This window comes from Mesoplodon densirostris, chromosome X, assembly GCF_025265405.1.
Source record: "Mesoplodon densirostris isolate mMesDen1 chromosome X, mMesDen1 primary haplotype, whole genome shotgun sequence".
Lineage (NCBI taxonomy): Eukaryota > Metazoa > Chordata > Mammalia > Artiodactyla > Ziphiidae > Mesoplodon > Mesoplodon densirostris.
Window position 1 is genome coordinate 66,713,699 of NC_082681.1, and position 12,912 is coordinate 66,726,610.

Here is a 12,912-nt window from a genome sequence, read left to right on the forward strand (position 1 = left end):
AGGTATGATGAAGAAAAGTTAGAGATTTGCTAATAGCAGATGGTTTAAACATTCTTCAAAAGAACTACACAAAATAATGATTTGAGCAGCAAATTAAAAAGCCAGTTGTTAATAGTTACTTGTTACAAAATAAAATCTTCCTTCCACAGCTGATTTAATGGTATTTGTTTTCTTAATAAAGGTTATTATTACACTTTAATGAAATATAATGCTACAGCACACACTAGCATTATATGGATTAAGATGGATTACTATAAAGCAAATTCCTCATTGTGTATGTATTATATTCTTATAATGGAAATGCTTCTGGCCTTATCTGTTCAAACATTAGTAGGATCTAGTAAGAATTGAAATAGATACTTTAGCAGGAAACTTTGAATAACAGTCTAGTAAAACATGCAGCTATCACTCTGCTTGCCACTACTCCCCAGTAAACTCAGAGAAGCCGTTGCTCTTGGTTAGAACCAATGATCAGAATGAGAAGTGAGTCTAGACAAAAAATAGATGGAAAGGGGGCAGAGGTCCAAATTTCTTGGCTTTTTATATATTTAAATGATTTCCGGTTCCATGCAATCCAAAAAACACACTCTTCTATCATAATTATTTATTTATTTATTAATTATTTATTTAATGGAATTTAATCATATTCCTCAAGGTTCATGAGGAATATAACTTGGTAGTAATTGGAATTAATTCCTACACACATTAAATAATAATACATACAGGTCATCAACATCACAGAGGCATTTAAAATTTTAGGTGTTCTTTCTGTCCCCCAATACACATTTATTTTGAAAACTGGCTTAGGCTAAAATATGTTAGGGAGCTATACCTGCTGCCAAACAACATTATCAAACTAACGAATCAAATACAACTGTTTTCCAACATTAGCTCAAATATTCTAGGGTGACTAATTGATATAGTGTTTCCTAGCAATCAATAGCAAAATACTATGTATTTTAACAGCAAATAGTACTTATTTAAACTAATTAATAACAATGGAGATATATGTTTAATTTATGCTGTATGAGTATACAATATGAGTTTCATACCTAAAACAGCCAGTTTGAGTCCAGGTGTTGCCACTTACTAGCTATGTGACCTTGGTAATCTACTTAACCCTTCTAAACCCCAGTTTCCTCATCTGTAGAATGGAAGTCATTATAATACCAACATCCAGAAATTTGTTACAAAATAAAATTAGGTAAATTATGTAACATGCTCAACATAATGCCTAAACATATAATTGCTAAATAAATGATGGATACTACTGCTTTGTTATTATTATAAACTGCTATACAGAGTATCTTCTGAGTTGGTAAAACATGATAATGGATGACATACCAGGTTTATTTTTCCCAGTTAAACCTTGCAAGTTAAAAAGGCAATAGAACATTTCTAATTATAGACAGTTCACTCATCCTACCTTTTCCAAATTGTACTGTATCCATTATCCCATATTTCACGAAGACATAAACACCCTAAGTAAAAAGGGGGAAAAAAGGACATCTGCATTTTTGAAGATGTTGACAATTAGGTCAAATAGCCCACATCTTTGAGATTATATGAAATTGCACCAAAATCTAAATCTAGTTGTCCTGTTTATTCTCTATATGGACACTTGTTGAACTTAGCTTCCCTTCACTTCTTGCTTTTCATTCTATTTAACATGAATACTTGTTTGCTATATTCCTCATATAAATGGGTAAAGTAATGCCAATAAAATAATCTGAGCAGCCCACAGAAAAGTTATTACAAAAGTACAAAGATTTATCATCTTATTTTATGATACCATAGAAAAATGAATGGAATTTTTTAGAAGCATGAAGAGAGGTATATTTCAGCTTAGAAGCAACATCTGATTAATAAAGATGTGGCAGCAACAACATAATGACGTGTGGAGAAAACAACAAAAAGGCTGAAGAAAAGTGCTTCATCTTCTCCCTTTTTCTTAGTGTTCATTAGCATGAGAAAAATAAATATAAATAAGACATTTATCTTAGAATAGAAATCATCCGGGAGAAAGAGGGTAAGATGGTGGAAGAGTAAGTCGCAGAGATCACCTTCCTCCCCAAAGATACACCAGAAATACACCTACACGTGGAAAATCTCCTACAGAACACCTACTGAATGCTGGCAGAAGACCTCAGACCTCCCAAAAGGCAAGAAAGTCCCCACGCACCTGGGTAGGGCAAAAGAAAAAAGAATAAACAGAGACAAAAGGATAGGGACAGGACCTGCACCAGTGGGAGGGAGCTGTGAAGGAGGAAAGGTTTCCACACACTAGGAAGCCGCTTCATGAGCGGAGACAGTGGGTGGTGGAGGGGGAAAGCTTTGGAGCTGCGGTGGAGAGCACAGAAACAGGGGTGCGGAGGGCAAACTGGAGAGATTCCCACACAGAGGATCAGTGCTAACCGGCACTCACCAGCCAGAGAGGCTTGTCTGCTCACTCGCCAGGGTAGGAGGAGCTGGGAGCTGAGGCTCCGGCTTCAGTCGGAGCCCAGGAAGAGAACTGGGGCTGGCGGTGTGAACACAGCCTGAAGGGGTTAGTGCACCATGGCTAGCCGGACGGGAGTCCGGGAAAAAGTCTGGACCTGCTGAAGAGGCAAGAGACTTTTTCTTCCCTCTTTGTTTCCTGATGCGCGAGGAGAGGGGATTAAGAGCACAGCTTAAAGGAGCTCTAGAGACAGGCGCAAGCCGCGGCTAACAGTGCGGACCCCAGAGACGGGCATGAGATGCTAAGGCTGCTGCTGCCGCCACCAAGAAACCTATGTGAGAGCACAGGTCACTATCCGCACCTCCCCTCATGAAGCCTGTGCAGTCCACCACTGCCAGGGTTCCAGGATCCAGGGACAACTTCCCCGGGAGAATGCACTGCACGCCTCAGGCTGGTGCAATGTCACGCCAGCCTCTGCCACGGCAGGCTCACCCCGCACTCTGTACCCTTCCCTCCCCCTGGCGTGAGTGAGCCAGAGTCAACGAAGCAGCAGCTCCTTTAACCCTGTCCTGTCTGAGTGAAGAACAGATGCCCTCCGGCAACCTACATGAAGATGCAGAGCCAAATCCAAAGCTGAGCCCTGGGAGCTGAGAGAACAAAGAAGAGGAAGGGAAATCTCTCCCAGCAGCCTCAGAAGCAGAGGATTAAAGCTCCACAATCAACTTGATGTACTCTGCATCTGTGGAATACATGAATAGACAACGAAACATCCCAAATTGAGGAGGTGGACTTTGAGAACAGGATTTATTATTTTTCCCCTTTTCCTCTTTTTGTCAGTGTATATGTGTATGCTTCTGTGTGAGATTTTGTCTGTATAGCTTTGCTTTCACCATTTGTCCTAGGGCTGTATCCGTCCGTTTTTTTTTCTTTTTCTTTAAAATGTTTTTTCTTAATAATTATTTTTTATTTTAATAACTTTATTTTATTTTATATTAAACTATTTTATTTTATTTTATCTTATTTCTTTCTTTCCTTCCCTCCTTCCTCCCTCCCTCCCTCCCTCCCTCCTTTCATTCACTCTTTCTTTCACTCTTTCTTTCTTTCTTTTTCTTTCTTTCTTTTTCTCCCTTTTATTCTGAGCTGTGTGGATGAAAGGTTATTGGAGCTGCAGCCAGGAGTCAGTGCCGTGCCTCTGAGGTGGGAGACCCAACTTCAGGACACTGGTCCACAATAGACCTCCCAGCTTCACATAATATTAAATGGTGAAAATCTCCCAGAGATATCCATCTCAACACCAGCACCGAGCTTCACTCAACGACCAGCAAGCTACAGTGCTGGACACCATATGCAAAATAAGTAGCAAGATAGGAACACAACAACACCCATTAGCAGAGAGGCTGCCTAAAATCATAATAAGTCCACAGACACCCACAAAACACACCACCAGATGTGCCCACCAGAAAGACAAGATCCAGCCTCATACACCAGAGCACAGGCACTAGTCCCCTCCACCAGAAAGCCTACACAACCCACTGAACCAACTTTAGTCACTGGGGACAGACACCAAAAATAACAGGAACTACAAACCTGCAGCCTGAAAAAGGAGACCCCAAACACAGTAAGATAAGCTAAATGAGAAGACAGAATAACACACAGCAGATGAAGGAGCAGGATAAAAACCACCAGACCTAACAAATGAAGAGGAAATAGGCAGTCTACCTGAAAAATAATTCATAATGATAGTAAAGATGATCCAAAATCTTGGAAATAGAAGAGAGAAAATGCAAGAAACATTTAACAAGGACCTAGAAGAACTAAACATGAAACAAGCAATGATGAACAACACAATAAATGAAATTAAAAATACTCTAGATGGGATCAATAGCAGAATAACTGAGGCAGAAGAACAGATAAGTGACGTGGAAGATAAAATAGTGGAAATAACGACTGCACAGCAGAATAAAGAAAAAAGAATGAAAAGAACTGAGGACAGTCTCAGAGACGTCTGGGACAACATTAAACACACCAACATTCGAATTATAGGGGTTCCAGAAGAAGAAGAGAAAAAGAAAGGGACTGAGAAAATATTTAAAGAGATTATAGTTGAAAACTTCCCTAATATGGGAAAGGAAATAATTAATCAAGCCCAGGAAGCACAGAGAGTCCCATACAGGATAAATCCAAGGAGAAATACGCCAAGACACATATTAATCAAACTGTCAAAAATTAAATACAAAGAAAACATATTAAAAGCAGCAAGGGAAAAATAACAAATAACACACAAGGGAATCCCCATGTGGTTAACAGCTGATCTTTCAGCAGAAATTCTGCAAGCCAGAAGGGACTGGCAGGACATATTTAAAGTGATGAAGGAGAGAAACCTGCAACCAAGATTACTCTAACCAGCAAGGATCTCATTCAGATTTGATGGAGAAATTAAAACCTGCACACATGCACAAGCTGAGAGAGTTCAGCACCACCAAACCAGCGTTACGACAAATGCTACCGGAACTTCTCTAGGGAAGAAACACAAGAGAAGGAAAAGACCTACAATAAGGAACCCAAACAATTAAGAAAATGGGAATAGGAACATACATATTGATAATTACCTTAAATGTAAATGGACTAAATGCTCCCACAAAAAGACACAGACTGGCTGAATGGATACAAAAACAAGACCCATATATATGCTGTCTACAAGAGACCCACTTCAGACCTAGAGACACATACAGACTGAAAGTAAGGGGATGGAAAAAGATATTCCATGCAAATGGAAACCAAAAGAAAGCTGGAGTAGCAATTCTCATATGAGAAAAAATAGACTTTAAAATAAAGACTATTAGAAGAGACAAAGAAGGACACTACATAATGATCAAGAGATTGATCCAAGGAAAAGATTTAACGACTGTAATTATTTATGCAGCCAACATAGGAGTACCTCAATACATAAGGCAAATACTAACAGCCAGGAAAGGGGAAATCGACAGTAACACATTCATAGTAGGGGACTTTAACACCCCACTTTCACCAATGGACAGATCATCCAAAATGAAAATAAATAAGGAAACACAAGCTTTAAATGATACATTAAACAAGATGCACTTAATTGATATTTATAGGACATTCCATCCAAAAACAACAGAATACACATTTTTCTCAAGTGCTCATGGAACATTCTCCAGGATAGATCATATCTTGGGTCACAAATCAAGCCTTCGTAAATTTAAGAAAATTGAAATTGTATCAAGTATCTTTTCCAAACACAACACTATGAGAATGGATATCAATTACAGGAAAAGATCTGTAAAAAATACAAACACATGGAGGCTAAACAATACACTACGTAATAATGAAGTGATCACTGAAGAAATCAAAGAGGAAATAAAAAAATACCTAGAAACAAATGACAATGGAGACACGACGACCCAAAACCTATAGGATGCAGTGAAAGCAGTTTTAAGAGGGAAGTTTATAGCAATACAATCCGACCGTAAGAAATGCGAAACATCTCAAATAAACAACCTAACCTTGCACCTGAAGCAATTAGAGAAAGAAGAACAAAAAAAAACCCAAAGTTAGCAGAAGGATAGAAAAAATAAAAATCAGATCAGAAATAAATGAAAAAGAAATTAAGGAAACGATAGCAAAGATCAATAAAACTAAAAGCTGGTTCTTTGAGAAGATAAACAAAATTGAGAAACCATTAGCCAGACTCATCAAGAAAAAAAGGGAGAAGACTCAAATCAATAGAATTAGAAATGAAAAAGGAGAAGTAACAACTGACACTGCAGAAATACAAAAGATCATGAGAGATTACTAAAAGCAACTCTATGCCAATAAAATGGACAACCTGGAAGAAATGGACATATTCTTAGAAATGCACAACCTGCGAAGACTGAATCAAGAAGAAATAGAAAATATGAACGGACCAATCACAAGCAATGAAATTGAAACTCTGATTAAAAATCGTCCAACAAACAAAAGCCCAGGACCAGATGGCTTCACAGGTGAATTCTATCAAGCATTTAGAGAAGAGCTAACACCTATCCTTCTCAAACTCTTCCAAAATATAGCAGAGGGAGGAACACTCCCAAACTCATTCTACGAGGCCACCATCACCTTGATACCAAAACCAGGCAAGGATGTCACAAAGAAAGAAAACTACCGGCCAATATCACTGATGAACATAGATGCAAAAATCCTCAACAAAATACTAGCAAACAGAATCCAACAGCACATTAAAAGGATCGTACACCATGATCAAGTGGGGTTTATTCCAGGAATGCAAGGATTCTTCAATATACGCAAATCAATCAACGTGATACACCATATTAACAAATTGAAGGAGAAAAACCATATGATCATCTCAATAGATGCAGAGAAAGCTTTCGACAAAATTCAACACCAATTTATGATAAAAACCCCGCAGAAAGTAGGCATAGAGGGAACTTTCCTCAACATAATAAAGGCCATATATGACAAACCCACAGCCAGCATCGTCCTCAATGGTGAAAAACTGAAACCATTTCCACTAAGATCAGGAACAAGACAAGACTGCCGACTCTCACCACTCTTATTCAACATGGTTTTGGAAGTTTTAGCCACAGCAATCAGAGAAGAAAAGGAAATAAAAGGAATCCAAATCGGAAAAGAAGAAGTAAAGCTGTCACTGTTTGAAGATGACATGATACTATACATAGAGAATCCTAAAGATGCTACCAGAAAACTACTAGAGCTAATCAATGAATTTGGTAAAGTAGCAGAATACAAAATTAATGCACAGAAATCTCTGGCATTCCTATACACTAATGATGAAAAATCTGAAAGTGAAATCAAGAAAGCACTCCCATTTACCACTGCAACAAAAAGAATAAAATACCTAGGAATAATCCTACCTAAGGAGACAAAAGACCTGTATGCAGAAAATTATAAGACACGGATGAAAGAAATTAAAGATGATACAAATAGATGGAGAGATATACCATGTTCTTGGATTTTAAGAATCAACATTGCAAAAATGACTCTACTACCCCAAACAATCTACAGATTCAATGCAATCCCTGTCAAATTACCACTGGCATTTTTCACAGAATTAGAACAAAAAATTTCACAATTTGTATGGAAACATAAAAGGCCCCGAATAGCCAAAGCAATCTTGAGAATGAAAAATGGAGCTGGAGGAAGCAGGCTCTAAGCTACAGTAATCAAGACAGTATGGTAGGGCTTCCCTGGTGGCGCAGTGGTTGCGAGTCCGCCTGCCGAAGCAGGCGACATGGGCTCGTGTCCCGGTCCGGGAGGATCACACATGCCGTGGAGAATCTAGGCCCGTGAGCCATGGCCGCTGAGCCTGCGTGTCCAGAGTCTGTGCTCCACAACGGGATAGGCCACAACAGTGAGAGGCCTGCGTACCGCAAAAAAAAAAAAAAAAAAAAAAAAGACAGTATGGTACTGGCACAAAAACAGAAAGATAGATCAGTGGAACAGGACAGAAAGCCCAGAGATAAACCCACGCATATATGGTCACCTTACCTTTGATAAAGGGGGCAGGAATGTACAGTGGAGAAAGGACAGCCTCTTCAATAAGTGGTGCTGGGAAAACTGGACAGGGACATGTAGAAGTATGAGATTAGATCACTCCCTAACACCATACAGAAACAGTAGCTCAAAAAGGATTAAAGACCTAAATGTAAGGCCAGACACTATCGAACTCTTAGAGGAAAACATAGGCAGAACACTCAATGACATAAATCACAGCAAGATCCTTTTTGACCCACCTCCTAGAGAAATGGAAAAACAAAAATAAACAAATGGGACCTAATGAAACTTCAAAGCTCTTGCACAGCAAAGGAAACCATAAACAAGATCAAAAGACAACCCTCAGAATGGGTGAAAATATTTGCAAATGAAGCAACTGACAAAGGATTAATCTCCAAAATTTATAAGCAGGTCATGCAGCTCAATAACAAAAAACAAACAACCGAATCCAAAAGTGGGCAGAAGACCTAAATAGACATTTCTCCAAAGAAGATATACACACTGCCAACAAACACATGAAAGAATGCTCAACATCATTAATCATTAGAGAAATGCAAATCAAAACTACAATGAGATATAATCTCACACCAGTCAGAATGGCCATCATCAAGAAATCTAGAAACAATAAATGCTGGAGAGGGTGTGGAGAAAAGGGAACACTCTTGCACTGCTGGTGGGAATGTGAATTGGTACAGCCACTATGGAGAACAGTATGGAGGTTCCTTTAAAAACTACAAATACAACTACCATATGACCCAGCAATCCCACTACTGGGCATACACCCTGAGAAAACCATAATTCAAAAAGAGTCATGTACCAAAATGTTCTTTGCAGCTCTATTTACAACAGCCCGGAGATGGAAACAACCTAAGTGTCCATCATCGGATGAATCGATAAAGAAGATGTGGCCCATATATACAATGGAATATTACTTAGCCAGAAAAAGAAACGATATTGAGCTATTTGTAATGAGGTGGATGGACCTAGAGTCTGTCATACAGAGTGAAGTAAGTCAGAAAGAGAAAGACAAATACCATATGCTAACACATATATATGGAATTTAAGGAAAAAAAAGTCATGAAGAACCTAGGGGCAAGATGGGAATAAAGACACAGACCTACTAGAGAATGGACTTGAGGATGTGGGGCGGGGGAAGTGTAAGCTGTGACAAAGTGAGAGAGTAGCATGGACATATATACACTACCAAACGTAAAATAGGTAGCTAGTGGGAAGCAGCCGCATAGCACAGGGAGATCACCTCGGTGCTTTATGACCACCTAGAGGGGTGGGATACGGAGGGTGGGAGGGAGGGAGACGCAAGAGGAAAGAGATATGGGAACATATGTATATGTATAACTGATTCACTTTGTTGTAAAGCAGAAACTAACACACCATTGTAAAGCAATTATACTCCAATAAAGATGTAAAAAAATAAAGAGATCATCCTACACAGACTAGTGTCCATCTTGTTTTCAACAGGAACATAAATTATCTGCAAATCAAGATTATATTAGCCCCCTGAAGTGATTAAAACTTTAAATCAAATGATTCTTTTTACTTGTTTCTAACTATTTATTTTAATGCAAGAAATATTGTTACACACATTTTTTGATATGTACTATCTCAAGTACATCAGAAGAAAAATGAAAGCATGGAATAATTTACCCATAGTAATTGCCCATAGTCATGCTGTACTCTATTGATAAAACTAGAAAACACAGTCTAAGTATGTGTTCTCCATCTCTGAACTAGCTGCTATGAAACCATGTGATAAAAACAACAAAAGAGATTTTCAAAGCAAAGACAATAGAAATGATTATATTAGATAGGAAAGAATTAAATTATTGCTATTGATATATCTTGGTATTAGTAACTTTGTCTCAGACAGATACTTTCATGATGATCAGATGCAGAAGTTCATCCTGTTTATCATGGTTTAAAGCTGTACAACCAACACAGACCCTAACCTCCACTGAGCTACTTCTCCTTGGGGACTGTCTCTTGAGAAAATTTCACCTCAAAGTTATAATGCTTACTGATCAGTTGATTGGGAATAATGTAACTGTTGAGGAAGAAAACTTTGGGGAAATTTTCCTTAGCTGTGTTTAGGAATCCACTTTTACCACTGGAGGTCGCTGCTACCTAAATTTCGAAACACTAAGGAGTAGGAATAGAAATTGAATTTGCCCTACATGATTCTAAGTTTAATGCAGAATGTAATTTGAGCCGGAGGTAATTTTTAAAGAATAGATTACATTTTAAGGAGAACATTAGAGAGGAAATGTTTACATTGAAGTTGAAATGCATTTGAAAGCGCCCTTCTTCAATCTATTCATTCAGCATATTAACAGAGTAAAAAGCCCTTTTAGTCTTAAATTGGGTGATAGTAACAATAGCAATTTAAAGACCTCACTGGAACAATTAACCTCACTGAAAACAACTTTGAGAACACTATGGAAAATTAGGTGTCAATAGACTTCAGTCTGAATCATCCAGCTGTTGGCATACAGCCTCAGGTGCATGACTCAGACCCTAATTAGTTAAGCTATTTCCTGCTGAGACCAAACTATTAATAGTGTGTAGTACAACTAGTCAAACTATTAAAAGTGTTATTATTAGAATTATAAAAGTCTATTAGAATTGTTTTACAGGCACAGATTTTTAAAAAATAACACCATGTATTCATCAGATGTTTGAAATATCGGAAATGACCAGCGTTCACAGATTTGATATTTCATAAGACCATTAGAATTTTCTTTTTAAAAAGAATGGATTAGAAACAAAAAAAGCACAATGGTTCACAATTGGATAGGTTAGATTTGAGGAAAAGTTGTGTGGTTATTAGGTCAGAATGATGAAAACAATGGTACCACCATTATGAAACTGACACTGGAGATGATGTTAGCACACATCTATGTTGATGCGATGATTATGAAACAGCAGTATTGTACTAGCTTACTCCACCCCTCTGCTGCTGGATAATGCTGATTGAAGGCTAAGTATTAAAATAAGGTGAATTCTATTTTGCCCAATAGCTGACTATAGTCAAAACGGTCTTATGAACTAAACCTAACAAGTGAATATTTTACTCAGCCAAATAACTAACAATGCAGAAGTAATCTCAGAACTTCATATAAAAGGTCAAGCAATGTTTTGTACATGCCACGTGACATAAATGCTTGCTGAACTACTTTAATCTATGCAGTAGTGGTAGAGTAGATTAAATATGGCCACAAATTATTTGCTGCTACTCATATTGAGAGATGGTATCTAATTCCCCTCCCATAAAAACTGGGCTGGCCTTAATGACTTGATTTAACAACAGAATGCTGTAGAAGTAACCTTCCTGGACACCTGAAGACAGGTAAGAAGCTTGGCAAATTCTGACTAAGGCCTCTTGCAACATTTTCTCTAGGAACCCTGAACTGTCCATGTAAGTTAACTGACTACCTGAGGCCAGGTGTAGATGCTTCAGTCAACATTCCCAGCTGAGGCCAGCCTTCTAGCCATCTGTGACAAGGTGCCAGCGAAGAGAATGAAGCTGTCTTGGACCCTCTAAATCAGCCCATTCTCCTGATGAATACCACTGGGTGGCCTCTGTCAACACCACATGCAAGAGAAGAATCAGCTGTCTGAAGTCTGATTATATTTCTGACTCACAAAATCATGAGATAGAACAGTTGTTGTTTTAAACCACCAAGTTTTGGGGTAGTTTGTTACACATCAATGAATAACTGGAACAATTGTTATGTAATAAAATGAGAACCCTCTGATATGAAACCACTATCAGAATTCACTTACCTTGCACCAGCCAATATAACGACCAGTTGTAGTGCGAATGGACGCAAAGCCCATTTGTAAATGACCAGGCTGCTCATCAACATATTTAGACTGGAGAGGTGGTGCAGTATATATGGGGAGCTAGAAGGAAACAAATTCATGTCAAAAATATAAAATAGCTGAATGTCCTTTTCCGGCAGTATGGCAGAATAAGAATCCTCATCAACATTCCTACTGAAAACAACTAAAAATGCTGATAAAGTATATTTTAAATCAGCTTTTACCTTGATGTCATTTGCTGTAAAACAGATGGTTCATGGAGTATGGGATCAGGAAACAAAACCCAGAATGAGCTTGAGGTGGGCAATCTTACTGGAGAGCCTATAAAATTGGCATCTCAAGGTGCTGCATGCTCAATTTAAGGTTGAACTAGAAATAAACAGTTCACTCCAAGGAACTGTTAGGAAAACTGATTGTCTCAAAGATTGGGCACTGAGTAGAGAGGAAAGAAATATTTCCTAAGAATTGGCAATCACAAGTGAGAACTCATAATGTGCAGCATAAAACTATCTTGATAATCTAAGAAATCTCAAATTAAGTATACATTTAAGGTGCTCCCAGGCTGGTATCCCCCACAGATGCTTGGCAGAAGCAAATGAACAGCTCCTCTCTGGAGGAAGCTACCCAGACTTCAAAGATTTACAACAGATAAAGGCCCAAGAAATATGAGACCACAATTTCAAAAAATTAAAAAACACAAAGAAGCAAAATCAGAAAACACAAGGAAGCATCTGGACAAGAGCTAGCAGAAACAACAAAGAGCAGAATCAGAGCCACAAAAAATGTATATACTAGATCATACTGTATCAAATACATATATTTTTATCTTTAGATAAATAAAAGGGGAAATTTGAGTTAAGAGCAAGAGACTACAAAAATTACCAAAGCTAATGAAAATAAAGAGAAAGAGAATTTCTAGAACTGGAAATTAAAACAAATAAAGAACTCAATTAATAAGTTTTAATAGATTGGATACAGTTTACAGTTGCTGAGAGATTTTGTGAATTAGTAGACCTAAAGAATTTTTTATGCAAAGAAATGAAAAAAATATGAAAGAGATACATATGATAGAGTGAGAAATATTAATATATGTCTAATCA

The 12,912-nt window shown here is 37.9% G+C and overlaps 1 protein-coding gene across 2 annotated transcripts in view; it reads right to left on the minus strand.

Moving 5' to 3' along the window:
* APOOL (apolipoprotein O like) overlaps nt 1–12,912 on the minus strand; it is a 95,896-nt gene that overhangs the window by 41,606 nt on the left and 41,378 nt on the right. Inside the window, exons 3-4 of one of the 2 annotated variants that reach the window (XM_060087316.1) lie at nt 11,774–11,893; nt 1,427–1,481 (exon numbers count right to left, since the gene is read on the minus strand). In XM_060087316.1, the coding sequence (XP_059943299.1) occupies nt 1,427–1,481; nt 11,774–11,893 (175 nt within the window). The remainder of the gene's footprint in view (nt 1–1,426; nt 1,482–11,773; nt 11,894–12,912) is intronic. The other variant, XM_060087317.1, reaches the window with a different exon arrangement.